At 57.5% G+C, this 14,511-nt stretch overlaps 1 protein-coding gene across 1 annotated transcript; it reads right to left on the reverse strand.

The window, feature by feature from the left end:
• Nucleotides 1-29: 29 nt before the first annotated feature.
• Nucleotides 30-13,968, reverse strand: Dhx16 (DEAH-box helicase 16). The gene is made up of 20 exons (XM_004847077.3): nucleotides 13,665-13,968; nucleotides 11,489-11,730; nucleotides 11,231-11,396; nucleotides 10,956-11,012; nucleotides 8,653-8,907; nucleotides 8,334-8,537; nucleotides 8,072-8,260; nucleotides 7,426-7,536; nucleotides 7,179-7,294; nucleotides 5,591-5,801; nucleotides 5,333-5,431; nucleotides 5,079-5,231; nucleotides 3,646-3,786; nucleotides 3,358-3,520; nucleotides 3,155-3,273; nucleotides 3,006-3,073; nucleotides 1,490-1,652; nucleotides 1,231-1,392; nucleotides 727-900; nucleotides 30-254 (listed from the first exon to the last, which is right to left on the reverse strand). Exons 1-20 carry the CDS (start codon nucleotides 13,866-13,868, stop codon nucleotides 126-128), a joined length of 3,126 nt encoding a protein of 1,041 aa, XP_004847134.1. The 5' UTR covers nucleotides 13,869-13,968; the 3' UTR covers nucleotides 30-125.
• Between the last annotated feature and the right edge of the window lie 543 nt (nucleotides 13,969-14,511).

The following is a 14,511-nucleotide window of genomic DNA, read 5'->3' on the forward strand; positions in this document are numbered from 1 at the left end:
AAGCACAAGGACCCGAATTTGATCCCCAGTACCAAAAACAAAAATAATTTTATTTAACAGATATTAAAATAATGTATAGAAAGAGAAGGAGGAACTGCTGTTGGGTTCCATTCACGTCCCCTTCTCTACCCTAGCTCTTCTCGGGTCTTGCCTACTTTTTTGGGCATTTTCTTAGCATGGGGATCTTCTAGCTCCTTAGCCTTATAATAGTGAGGAGCCACTTCCAGAAGCCAGCTGCTCTCGATCTCCAACACCTACGAGAGAGATCAGTAAGGTTCCCTTCTTTGCCAACATCGACTCAGGTGTGTAGTCAAAGAAAGGCTCTCTCTTCCCCAACTTTGGGGCCCAGAAAAGGTGGCTGGTCCTATTACAGGCCCTGAGGGAAGACATGCCTCTTCCTGTTTCCACAACAAGGAAGCCAGCCCTGAGAAAAGCCAGGATGAGGAGACAAGCCCACTCTGTGAAGACAGACTCCACCTGCTGTTCACCATAAAAGCCCGGCACCTTAAACACCCGGACTCTGGATAACCAGATAACACTGAATGAACAGCAGTTCTCAAATCTTGGAAGAGACCAAGACAAGCTGGCAGCAAGGATGTCCATTTGATCCTACATTAAACTAGTGACTTCTGGTTTCTTTATCAGCCCTGGCAATCAACTTACATTCTTCGGCTGCCTGCACACTGCCTCCAGTCTCTACCTACCTGGGGGGCCACTGTCCCTCACCTGTCGCATGAACTCCTTCGTGGTCAGGACAAGTTCATGGTAGAGCAGCCAGCGTGGCTGCTGCTCAAAGAGGGAAGAGTTCGGGTGAATGAACACTGTCTGCTGCTGTTTGACTGTGCGGTAGCCGCTGCGTGTCAGCCTCGCTGTGTGGTAGAAGTACCCAGCAGTGATGGCCTAAGGAGCAAGCAGGCAGGTCAACGGCAAAGGTGGACATCGGGACCTCAGACTTGTACTTCAGGCTTCTGGAAAGCCAGAAAGGTGAGCAATGCCTGAACAACACACTGAGAACATGGGTCAGGATTTAGATCAGTGGCACCGTGCCTGCCTTGCAAGCACAAGGTCCAGAGTTCGATCCCTGGTACCAAAACCCCCCACTAAGAACAGATATCACTGGTGGGAGAAAAGCACTAGAGAGCACATCTTCCACCCTGAAGAGCCCCAGCTGGGACAGTGCTGCTCACACGCACGAAAGAGAAGCTGCTCATCAGGGGAAGCAGTGCTGACCTTGCGCACACGGATGTGGTCCCCCTGGCAGGAGCTGAGCCCCACCTCCACACGCTCCAGGAGCCCCTCTAGCTGCTCCCGCACATCCCGGGCTCGGCGCATGGAGCGGAACTGTACAAAGTTCTCATAGCACCACTGGGAAGAGTAGCCACTCTCGGCCCACTGGGAAGAGAGCGTAAGAGAAAGGAGGGGCCTTGAGTGTGCAACAGGACTGCTCTCCCCCACATCACCCACATTCCCACTGGCCAACCCCACGGACCTGCGTGTACACGTTCAACAGAACCAGGTGGTCGCCGCCAGGGAGGAAGAAGTTGACACGGGCATTGTCGGCGTGAACGACCTTATCCTTGGGTCGGTAGAAGATGGAGTTGTTGACAGAGAGCATGGCGGCCACTGTCAGGATCTCCTCTGAACAGCTGTACCTGGGTGGGAAAGGCAGAGGATGAGCACAAAGCGAGACACCTAGGAGCAGAGACACCAGAGGGGAAGGGGTCCCTCTGGCGTCTCCTGTGAGAAGCTGGTGGGAGGTGGCTGCACTCAGCCACCACAGATTCTGCTGGGCGAAGCAGCAGGCCATGGGCCAGCAGGGGGGCCACAGACCAACCCTGTCACACAGGAGGGCAGGGCAGAGGCGCTAGGGCCCTTGCTGGGCTGCAGCAGGGACGTGTGCCCATGAAGAGCTGAGCCTAGGTGCAGTGCAAGAATGGCATTCAGGTCTCCACAGCCACAGCAAATGTGTCCCTCCGAAACCCCATGAGGGAGCAAGTTCCCAAGGCAGCCGCGCTCAGCACCCTTCACACATGGAGTCCTCCACTGCCATCCACAGCCTGGGTGGGACAGTGTTTCACAGATCCTTGAAAAGGGGACTTAACAGTTTGGTTTCTCTTTTGTAGTAATAGCCCCTTCTTCTTGAGCTACATCCCCAGCCATTTTATTTTTTCATTTTATCTATTTTTTTTTTTTTGGTACTGGGGATCAAATTCGGGTCCTTTTGCTTGCGCAGCAGGTGGCGAAACCACTGAGCTAAATCTCCAGCCCAATTTTATCTATTTTTTTTGAGACTGTCTCACTAAGTTGCCCAGGCTGGCCTTGAACTTGCAATCTTCCTGCCTCAGCCTACCAAGCAGCTGGGATTCAGGTGTGCACCATCATACCTGGCAACTACTCTTGGATAACTTGTTTTTGCTTTGTTTCTATGGAATTGGGATTGAACCCAGCACCTTCACCTTGAGCTGAAGACCCAGCCTTCTCTTTTTTTGTTTTTTTTTTTTTTTGGTACTGGGGTTCGAACTCGGGTCCTTGGGCTTGTGCAGCAGGCGGCAAAACCACTGAGCTAAATCCCCAGCCCTCTCGGTTATGTTTTTGAGACAGGGGCTTACTAAGTCACTAAGTTGCCCAAATTGGGCTTAAACTTGCAATCCTGCTGCCTCAGTCTCCGAGAGCGCTAGGATTACAGGTGTGTACCAACACATCTTGCTTAATATGTTCAGGACAGGACTATAATTCATGTCTCACTGCTGGGCAGCTTGAACCACCAGTGGTACATGATGCATGACTGTCGCACTGGGTGACTTTTATTAATTTTATTAATATGAAGACCAATAAAAATGATTAGGTTCATTCATACCGCAAGTGGTACAAACCTCCCAGTGGGATACTCAGCGTGTGTACCACCAGTGGTTTGAGCTGTTAGGAATGTGTTAGCAACTTATTTCTTAGAGAATATTATGAAGGCCAGTTCACATGCTGGGGGCTTGGGTGGTGGCAGAGCTTACTTCTCTGAGGCCAAGATCATTTTAGACAGCATGGGGTCCACTGGCAGCTCTGCCATCTTCCGCCCAGACTGAGGAGAGGAAACAGAAGGGTGAGGCCAGTTCGCCCCTGGTCCCCCTGCCCTCATGATAGGGGTCCTGGAGGCCCTCACCGTGGTCAGCTCCCCGAGGTGGTTGAGGGCTCCCAGGGCGTACAGCTGCTCCAGAGCCAGCAGCAGGGTCTCGTATGGCGGGGGGTCCAGGAAATCAAAGTGCATTAGATCATGGATCCCTGCCGAAGTGGGAGTGACAGGTGAGCCCTGGGCAGGACCAGAGAGCCCCAGCCCATCCCAGGACACGCGGGTCACCCAATCACCCAAGCTCTTGAGCAGCAGCACGACGTTGCCCAGGCTGGTCCTCTGGATCTCGGGCACCGTGGTCTCCTCCAGCTCGTGCTGATAGGCCCAGGCCGTGTACAGGCGGAAGCACTTCCCTGCAGCCACTCGGCCCGCCCGGCCAGCCCGCTGGTTGGCAGAGGCCTGGAAAGACAGGAGGTAGCTGGCTAAGGCCTAACCAGGGGCGAGGGAAAAGGCAGTGTCTATGTACAGACTCCAGGAGGATCCAGCTGCCTCCACACTGGACCTGCTGTGGACACCAGACTCACTTTGCTGCAGGGCGTGACCGTGAGCGACTCCATGCCTGTGCGCGGGTTGTAGCTGTTCTGCTTGCAGAAGCCTGGGTCCAGCACGTAAATGATGCCCTCAATGGTGAGCGATGTCTCAGCAATGTTTGTTGCCACAACTACCTGAGGGAGAGGACTCGGGGTCACCCAGAGTCCCTCCCACTGGGTAACCCTGGAGAGCAGGCAGTTACGGGTAGAGGCTGAGGGAATGGGAGTCTGAGGTCAGGAGAGGGGACCAGGCTTGCAGAAGAGAGACGATGGGGGTGGCAGTCTGCAGAAGGACCACAGAGAGAGGGTTCGGATCCCCCCACCCCGCAACGGGAAATGGGGGTCTTCCCCACCAGCCTTCTATTCATCTTCACACCTCACTTCCCGTCAGTCTCCTGACAAATGTCCCTATCTCTCCTCCTAGCCCTTGTCACATGGCATCCAGAACAGTCCCTTCAGAATATAAAGCTGGCACCTCACTGCCCAGTCCTTCAGTGGCTTCCCACAGCTCTGGAATTAAATCCAAGCCTGCAAAGCCTGACTCACTGGGCTCTGGCAGCCTTTCTGCTCTCATCGCCTAGCACCAGGGCCCTCCACCTTGCTCCGCTCAAGCGTGCCTGGCCCCTCTGGACTTCTGCAGAGCTCCCCCTAGCACCACACACGATGTGTGATTCCATTCTTTTTTTTTTTTTTTTTTTTGTTACTGGAGATCGAACTCAGGTCCTTGCGCTTGCGCAGCAGGCAGCGAAACCACTGAGCTAAATCCCCAGCCCTAACGCATGATGTGTGTGCACATCTGTCCTCCCCTGGCAGATAGCCAGCTCTGTGCCCACAGGGACTTCCTTGATCATCATGGAATCTGCATGCCCACCAACACTGGGCACCAGGAAGACCACACGTGCTGCTTCCCAGTGCTGAGGTTGGAGTCTGCTAGGCAAGCGCTCCACCACTGACTGACACTCCCCGCCCTTCATTAAATATTTGTTGAGCGCAAGTCCCACCTCTGCTCAAAATCCTCTGATGGCCATCCGGCTCCACTGAAGCGCGAACCCTCCTGCCAGCATCAGAGGTCCTGCTTCACCTCAGTCCAGGGACCTAGCCCGGCCACTGCAGCACGGCGCACCTTGGAACCCACCGCTCCACCCTGACCGCAGAAGCTCCTGGGCCTGCCTCTGTCCCCCCACAATGTTCCCATATAAACCCCACCTCTGGGCTGCATCTCTACAGTGCTGCTCCTCCAGGTGCACACGCAGCGGTGCCCTGGGTCACCTCGAAGTCACCCTCTCCATCCTGGAGCCAGGGCCTGGTTGCTCGCCAGTGTGTCTGCAGCGGTGCCGGGCTCCCACCTTGTCTGGGAGAGGCACCACCTTCTGTTCCACCACCCACGAGGGAACCGCAGACCAAGGAGTGTGGCCTTGCCAACCGACCTTGCGGGCCCCGGGTGGCGTGGGCTGGAAGATGCGGGCCTGCATGTCCGAGGGGAGGTTGGCGTAGATGGGCAGCACCAGGAGCTCGCGGATCTTGGAGCCCAGGCGGCGGCAGCGGTCCTGGAGCATCTCGCAGGCGGCCTCGATCTCCTCCTGGGTTTGCAGCAGAGACGGCAGAGGCCCTGGGGTCACGGAGGCCCACAAGCGGGCGCCGTGTCCCAGGATCCACCGTCCCTGGCCCACTCACCACACACCTGCCCTGTCAGGAACACCAAGATGTCCCCAGGGGGCTGTGTCACGTGGATCTGCAGCACCGACACCACACAGGCTTCCAGGTAGTCAGCCTCAGGAGCCTGGGGCAACAGGAGACAGGGTGACGGTAGTGCCAGCTGCTTGGGAAACGCCTCCCGCCGCCTCTCTGGACTTCCCATCCCACCCTCCTCTGCTGAGGCAATCTCCACAGGGCCTGCTTTCTCCACAGCAGACTAAGCCCATGTCTCCCAAGCGGGCACCTTGGTATAAAAGATGTCCACAGGAAACCTTCGACCCGGAATTCGGAAGATAGGGGCATCATCAAAGAAGGTGGAAAATCGGGCAGTGTCCAGTGTGGCTGAAGCTACCAGGACCTTGAGCTCAGGTCGGAAGCGAGCAACATCCTTGATTAACCCGAAGAGAATATCTGTGTGCAGGGTCCGCTCGTGGGCCTCATCCACCATCACCACGCTGGGAAGGGATGGGCACGGTGAGGGAGGCCCGAGGGCGATATGGGCTGCACCTGGGCCGATAAGGGCACACGGACACCTGGAGGGCGCCGGGGAGAGGCCAGCACCCGCTGCTAAGACCCACAGCAAAGGCCTGGACATCAGGGCTGCAGTCCACCCGCCCTGCAGAGCAGCCGAGGCATCAGGCTGGAAGCCCGGCCGGGGCAAGTCAGGCATCTCGATCAGCACCCAGAACCCACCTAAGGCAAGGGCGCTCGCTCCCTGGCTCCCTCCTGACCTGGCTCAGTGTACGGCCCCTTCCTCTCCTGGATCCTTGCTTTGGTTTTCTAGTTTGCAGCCGAACCCACAGGAGTTCATCCCACCCCGGCCCTGTGCACTCGACCCTGACAGATATGCACAGGGATGTAGCTCAGTGGTGCAGCGGCCGGCTGGCAAGCTCAAGGCCCTGTTTGATTCCTAGTACAAAGAAACCAAAAACACCCTGACAGATGAAGCCCTCCAGGGCAACCCACCACGCAGACAGTAACTGCCTGGCCCGCCTGGGTCTCAGAGACTTGTGCAAGAGATGTGAAGGGTGAAATCGCATCTGTGTGAGAGGTCCACTGGGGCCTTCCGGGAGCAGAAAGTCGCAGCCTCTCAGGAGCTGAAAAGGTGCCTACTGACTGCGCATGGTGGCACCATCCCATAACCCCGTACCCTGGAAGGCTGAGGCAGGAGGATCACCAAGTCCAAGCCCAATCTGGGAAATTTTGCAAGACCTTGACTCAAACAATTGAAAAAACATGGCTGGGGCGTAGCTCAGTTTGAAGGCCTGGGGGGGAAGGCGTGCACCACCCAGCTGTGCAAGTGCCCACACCCCATCACAAATCCCTTCTCCCCTCACTCGCTCAGCCGGCCGCTTGGCCACTGCCAGCGCTGAGAGCTCACTGCTCACAGACAGAGCTGCCCGAGGCTTGGCTGAGGACCAACAGCCATCTCCAGCCCCCTCTACAGGGACACAAGGTCCCGGCTCTGAGCATTTCTAGGGAGCCTCGCTGGGCCAAGATCCTGCCCTCCAAGCTCTCCACATGCCCTCCTCATGGCATCCAGGGCCAAAACACCACTCACTCTGCTGCCCTGGTACTCTGAACGCTGGGAGCGAACGGGGAAGCAGGGCAGGCCAAAGGCTTTCTCCGCAGCATCCCCTCCGCAGCCCAGCTCAGGGACTGAGGTCAAGTCTAAGACCATTTGAGTGACGGAGACTGAAAAACTGCTGGGTTATTCAGAAGACAATGGCCAGCCTGGTGGGGGAGAAAAAAGATCAAAGGACGCAGGACAGCGCAGAGTGGGGGAGAAGACGGCTCTCCCGAGGGAGAGGGAGCCGGGGCCTCCCGCGCACCTGTAACTTGCCAGGTCAGGCTCGGAGAGAAACTCTCGGAGCAGCATCCCGTCCGTCATGTAGCGGAGGACCGTTCGCTCTGACGTGCAATCCTCAAATCGGATGCTGTAGCCGACCTGGACAAGGGGGCCGTTGGCAAACAAAAGTGGGCTGCTGTACCCCGAGGAGAGCCTAGGACAGCGAACGAGAAGCCAACACCTGCAGGGTGGGCCCAAGGGTTGGCAGACTGAGCCCCCTCAGAACCCACCTCATTCCCGAGCTTCACACCCATCTCCCGGGCCACGCGGGCGGCCACACTCATGGCTGCCACTCTGCGGGGCTGGGTGCAGGCGATCTTCATACCCTTCTTCGTGTAACCCTGAGTAACGAAGGAGAAGGAAAAGGTCTCCTGGCTAAATACATCCCTGAGACCCAGCCACAATTCAGAGAAAGAAACTGTAAAAGCCAGGCAGGGCAGGGGGAGAAGCCGGAGGAGGGCAGCAGCCAAAAGACAGATGGGCCCTGCAGGGGTGCGAGGCTCCTGCAGCCCTAGGTCTGCAGGGGTCAAGGACAGAGCAGTGCTAGACTGAGCTGGAAAGGGACCACCCAGCTGAGCAGACCCAGAAGCAACGGGAGAAAAAGGTCAAAGGGCAGGGACACAAGCCCTTCACTCAGTATGGGGAGGAGGATGTCGACTGTCCACACATCCTCCTGGCCTGAAGGCAACAGATGCCTGCCAGGCAGGCGCCCCATGCAGGAGAGAGAACGGAAACACGAGAGGCACGGTCCTTACTCTTAAGAACCTCTTGACGCATGCAGAGGACAGGTAAGAGACAACTGGAGGCCTCACGGCAAGGGCTCGGGCAGGCCTGGGGCACGGTGCCCATCAGCCTCCCCAAGCGGGATGACCGTACCTCCTCGAAGAGGTACTGCGGGATCTGGGTGGTCTTCCCCGAGCCCGTCTCGCCTTCGATGATGAGGACCTGGTGCTGTGCGATGGCAGCCAGCAGCTCCTCCCGGAAGGGGAACACAGGGAGGCTGCGGCGCACGGCCTGGATAGACTCCTGCTGGGCCTGGGCCGAGCCAGGCGGAGCTATGGGCTCCTGGGGGAGGAGACCCGTGAGGCCCAGGGCCAGGAGCCTGCCCTTCACCGCCCCAGGCCAGCGCTCCGCTCACCTCGTCACCCTGCAGCTGGGTGGCTCGGACGAACTCGATGGTCTCCTCCTCCTCCAGCACCAGCTGGTACTTGGGCTCCTGTGAGGCGGCGTCTCGGGCCCCAAACTTCAGGGACGCTGCTCCCAGGCGGGCCTCCTCCCAGCGCCTCTGCTCCTCCCCGGGGGCGCCCGACTCCTCCTCCACAAGATCCACAGCTCGAGCTGGCTGTGGAGGGGTCGCGTGAGGGCATGAAGACAGGGCGGGCTCTGCCCAGGGCCCTGCTCCCATGGGCACTGCGCAGGGCAAGACAAGGGGCTCCCGGCCCGGAGGCGACCGTCACCTGTCCTCGGGCCTCCTCGGGCATGCGGTAGCGGCTGGTGGCCTCCAGCTTCTCCTGCTCCCCGGCCGCCCGGTACTGCCGGGCCAGGTCCCGCACGCGCCGCTTGTACTTGAGCTCCCTGAGCTCGGGTCGGCTCAGCTCCACGTCACCGAAGAGAAACTCCTCATCCGCCAGCTCGGCCTCCAGGTCCTCCAGCTTCTCTCGCTCCCGCTTTGCCAAGTACTCGCGGCGGGACTTCTTCCGCAGCTCCGGGACCTGGCTCAGGAGCCAGTCACATACTGACCTCATGGGGAGGTGGCCCTCCCCGCCCCAGGCTACAGACACGCGTCCCAGTGCGCCCCAACACTGGGCCCACGGGGCCCTCTGGGTGGCCGCCTCGGACAGGCACTGCCCTCACTGCAAAATCCGGCTGGATGCCCCTGGGCAGTGGCACCCTGTTGGTGCCGATCCACTAGGGCGACCATTTCATTATTTTGCTTTTGATTTTGTTTTTTTTGGTACCAGGGATCGAACTCGGGTCCTTAGCTTGCGAGGCAGGCGGCGGAACCACTGAGCTAAGTCCCCAGCCCATTGATTTTGTTGAGTCAGGGTCTCGTTCTGTAGTTCAGGCTGGCCTTGAACTCATGCTGATCCTCCTGCAGGGCAACTGTATGGATACTGTGCTCTTACTATTTTTTTCCCAATTAGTGGAAAGGGAGGAAGCAAAAAGGCTGATGAGTGTTTTGGGCAGCACTTGGAATTGAACCCAGGGCCTTCGCACTCAGCCACACCCCCGGCCCTTTCCAATCTTGAGACCTAGTTTCACTAAGTCACTAAATTGCCCAGGTTGGGCTCGAACTTGGGACCCTCCTGCCTGAGCCTCCCAAGTGCTGGGATCACAGGCGTGTGCCACCATGCCCAACAGATGATTTAAAGAAATATGAGCAAAAGTCTGGCATAGTGGCACATGGCTGTCTCTCAGCACTTGAGAGGCTGAGGGAGGATTACAAGTTCAGCCTTGCCTTGCCTAGGCAACTTAGAGACCCTATCCCAAAAATTAAAGGGGGTGCTGGGGATGTAGCTCAGTGCAAAGACCCTCAGTCTAATCCCCAGTGACACACACACAGAAAAGACTGGAAAGTTAAGCAGTGGTTGCTAACGATGTTAGCTAAAGGCTGTGAGTCGATAGCACAGGTGTTCCAGCAGGTGCACAACTGCCTCTGTTCCCCAGGTGGTGCAAAGTAAGGTGCCCACCACTGCTCCAGAGGTGACCCCGCCGCACTGTTTAATCTGAACCTTGAAGGCCGGGGATTGAGCTCAGTGGTGCTGCCGCCTGCCTTGCAAGCACAAGGTCCTGAGTTCGACCCCTGGTATGGAGAAGGAATTAAAAAAAAACAAACGTGGGGCCGAGCAGGCAGACACCAGATCTGAAGGAAAACCAACCCTCGACTGCCCAGATGCTCTTCCCTAATAAAATCTCCCCCAGAGGGAAGGCAGAAGACACTTCTGATCTGAACCTTGAAAAGCTTTAGACCCAGATTCCACTTCAAAGGAAACACAGGGGTTAGAAGAATTAACACCACAAGGTAAGGATCAGGCAGGTCCAGAATGCAGGACTGTACAAGACGAGAGGCAGAATACACAAAACAAACTCAAGCAGCCTAACGACCGAAGGCCACTGTGCGAGCCCTGACTGCATTCAAATAAAACACTGGGATGTCCCGAAGGGTGCCTCAGCAGACTCCCAACAGTCGTCTGCAGGGTGGGGCAGGAAATGAACTGATGAGGGGGCTCTGGGCCACCCTCAGAGCCTCCAGAGTCCCAAGCTTCTTCGGGGGAATTGCAGTGGACTTGGCTCGTCTGGACAACTGTCCGCAGCACCTAGACTCACACCATGAACAGCCCAGCTCATGAATTAGCAGGCCACGATCGCTGCCCAGTTAGGAGGCCAACTCAGGAGCCCACAGGGAGGTCAAGGGGCTGAGGTGGCCAGAGACAGACGGCGTGCCTAAGCTGGACAGGCGTCTCCGGACAGTGGCCTTGCCTGCCCTCCCACTACCCCAACAACATCCCGCCTGCGAAGTCTCAGGACAGGGAAGCTGGCCTTCAGCTGCCTGACACCCAGTGCGGTTTGGTCCCAGAGTGTGCTGCCTGCCCACCCTCAGCCACCTCCTGTCAGCCAAGCCCCTCCTCAGAGCCGCAGCCCCGCACCAGCACACTGCACGCACGCTTCCTGTGCAGCCCCGCGCCCCAGAGCTCAGCACCACAGCGTGAGGCCTTTCCTTCTAGCTTCTGCTCTTGGCTCCCTGGACCCTGGAACTCACCATGGCTTTCCGGTCCTCCTCGGCCATCTTCAGACGCTTCTGAGCCTCTTCATAAGCCTAGGAGAGGAAACCAGCAGGGATGAAGCCGATTCCCTTTAGTCACGAGGTCCCTTCGCAGTTCCCTCTGAGCAGGCCCAAGGAAACATCCCCTCAGCCCCAAACCCACGGGGTCCTCCTGCCACAGGGAGGAGCGGGAGACATCCCTCTTCCCCAAGGCCACGGTGGCCGCCATCAGAGCCAGCCCCAGACTCACCCAGGAGCTCTGCCCCCCACACCTTCTTATCTGACCGCTCCAGGACGTTGCGAGTCCGGTCCTTGTCCCTCTGCCGGACCCGCTCGGCAAAGGCGTCTCGCTCCTCCAGGTCCTGCAGCCGCTCCCGCTCGGTCCGCTCCCACTCATCCTCCGACTCCGCTGTCTTCTCTGCCTGCTGCCTGCTCCCCCTGCAGCCGAGCCCAGGCGCTTACACAGGCCCAGCCCCAAGGCTCTCTGCCCACTGTCCCGGCCCCAGCCCTGAGCCCCGCTTCCAACTTACGCTGTCTTCTTCCAGCTCTCAGAAACCCCTTCCTCCTCCTCCTCCTCCTCCTGCCGTTTCTTCCTGAGGTGCTTCCGCCTCTTCCTCTTCTTCTGCAGGCTGCTCCCCGCGCTCCCCACTGTCTCCTCACCGCTGGCCTCACTGTCTTCCAGCAGCTGGTACGACCGGCTCTTCTCCAACAGGGCCCGGGCCTCCCGCTCTGCTGCCCGCGCTGGCTTTTCCGCTGCCGCCTTCCGAGGTACCTAGAAGTAGAGGGGAGACTGTGGCTGTGACCTCTGCCCCCCACCTAGCTCTGCCCCCAAATTAAGGAACTAGTTGATTTATTTTTTTCTCATGACACTGAGATTGAACCCAGGGCCTTGGGCAAGCGAGGTAAGCATGGAGCTCCAGCCCCTGCCCAGGACTTCTCCATGTCAACCAGCTTGGCCGCACACAGGTAAGCAGTCTGAAGCAGGGTCAGCAGCTGCTGAACTCATTCATTTAACAAACGTCTGTGGGAGCCTGGCCTGCGTGCCAAGTACTTACCAGGTACCACGGATACAGGAACAAAGAAGACACAGAAATCCCTGCCTTTGGCTGGGTGGGATGGTGCACAGCTGTAAGCCCAGTTACAGGGAGGCTGAACCAACAGGTTTATAAGTTTGAGCCTAGCCTGGGCAACGTAGTGAAGGATTCAGCTCAATGGGAGAGCACCCCAGGTTCAATCCCCAGTACCAGTAAGTAAATGAATAATAATCCCTGCCTTCAGAGTTCACATTCTTAAATTCAATTATCACTTGTTCAGCCTTTCTCAGAGCTCTGCTCTTCCCCATGATTAAGTCATCCCTATCCAAAGAAAGACATGCTACAAGGATTATCTTGCAAAATGAACTTTTTGGCGACACTAGGGATTGGACTCAGGGCCTCACAAAAGCTAGGCAGTGCTCTACCGCTGCGATGCATTCTCAGGCCTTATTTTATTTTGAGACACAATCTCACTAAGTGGACCATGCTGGTCTCAAATTAGTGATCCTTCTGCTTCAGCCTCCTGAGTAGCTGGGGTTGTCTACGGCCATACCACCCTGAACACGCCTTATCTCATCTAAGTAGCTGGGGTTCCGGATGTGCACCTAGGGCTATTCTGCAATATGACCATGCACGTCAAATGACACTAGAACCCAACAGTGGACTGATGAACAGATACTCACATCCTTACCCCTCACGGCACTTTTTTGGTTTTCTAACCCAGAGCCAAGAGCATGTCAGGCAAGTGCTCTCCCACTGAACTGTGTCCCAGCCCAGGCACACAGGCTACTTCATCTCTCATCAGGCACCGCATGGGCCGTCTGGGCCAGGCCATGTGCGTTCTCCGAACGCTTGCCCACTTGCTGTCCACTCCCAAGCACCTGTTCTGTAAGGCAGGCCATGCTGGGTAGGTGGGAGACAAGGGAGGAGAGGCAGTCCTGTCCACCAGGAGCTCACCTTTTGTACTTTGACCCCCTTCCCCACTCCCAACCTAACAAATCCCAGAGACTCTTGGGCCTGCTTGGCCCGATCACACCACTGGCCTCTGCCGTGCTTCACACATACATCTCTTACAGCCTGGCTATGCAAAATTTGGTCCTCGGACCATCAATATCACTTGGAAACTTGTTAAAAATGCAGCCCCAGGGCCGGGGATTTAGCTCCGTGGTTCCGGCGCATGCCACGAAAGCGCAAGGTCCTGAGTTCAATCCCTGGTACCAAAAAAAAAAAAAAAAAAAAAAATGCAGCCACAATGCCAGGTGTGGTGGCCTATGCTGGTAATCCCAGCACTCAGGAGGCTGAGGCAGGAGGATCACCACAAGTTCAAGGCGAGCCTGGGCTACACAGTGAGTTCAAGGCCAGCCTGAACTGCACAGCGAGACCCTGTCTCAAAAAATGGGGGGGGGGGGGTGCTAAGTGAGGTGGCACATGCCTGTAATCTCATTAGTCTGGGAGGCTGAGGCTTCATGATCGCAAAGTCAAGCCCAGCCTGGGTAATTTAGCGAGAGACCCAACTTCAGCACAAAAAGTAAACAAAGGGCTAGGAAGTAATTCAGCGCGAAGGCAGAAGCACAGTAACATCGCTACCCAATCGGAACATGCAGGTAACACGGGTCCTGGGTAAGGCCCGGGACGCTGGGCCTCCCGTCCTCACGCGCCCGGCGCCCGGCACCTTGCTCCACAGCCGCAGAGCGAAGTCCCGCGCCGGCCCGTCCAGGTCCAGCGTGTCGGTGTCCCGCAGGCGCTGCACGAACTCCTCGGCCGAGGCGCAGCGCTGCGCGGTTCCGATGAGGAACTGGGCCACGTGCCGCTCGCTCAGCCCCAGCACCGAGTGCAGCTCCTCCTGGACCCAGCGCTCGAGCGCCGGCGTCGCCATGGCCGCCGCGCCCGCGCCCAGGCGGAGCCTCAGCTCCACACGGAGCCGGCTCCGATCCTCCGCAGCCCAGAGCCCTGCGGGACCACAGCGAAGCCCGGAAGGAGACGCTCTTTTTCCGGTCTAAACTCTACGGTGGCCGAGCGAGCTCAAATCTCGTAGAAGCGTTCCTGAAGCTCACGGTGATTCATTTGCGGTCCTGTCGCCGCCTTCCCTGGGCTGGGCGCGGGGCGTCGACCCCCTTCACTTACAAGGTGTGTGCTGGCTGCTCGGTCTGGGGCTACTGCACAAAACAAAGCAGTCACATCTAGGGGAGACCAAATACGTAATAAATGAGGAACCCGGCGGACGCGATGGCGCGCGTCTGTGATCCCGGGCTGGAGGTGCCTGAGGCAGCGGGATCGAAAGTTTGATCCCCCAAAATGAATAATTAATAATGTGAAATAGGAAGAAAAGGTCTAAAGGGGTAGGGGAATGGGAGGGGTAGGGGAAAGGAAAGAAGGGAAAGGAAAAAATATGAGAAAAGGAAAAAATGGAAACAGTCTTTGTAAATAGGGAGGGGTGGAGGAGTTGAAGGGAGGGCAGGGGAGTGGGGAAAAGATGGGAACCAAGATGCGTCATGTACAGGTACAAGATCCCAATGGTG

This window comes from Heterocephalus glaber, unplaced genomic scaffold (assembly GCF_053883595.1).
Source record: "Heterocephalus glaber isolate CG9 unplaced genomic scaffold, H.glaber_assembly_v1.0 deba00001141, whole genome shotgun sequence".
In the NCBI taxonomy this organism is placed as follows: domain Eukaryota; kingdom Metazoa; phylum Chordata; class Mammalia; order Rodentia; family Bathyergidae; genus Heterocephalus; species Heterocephalus glaber.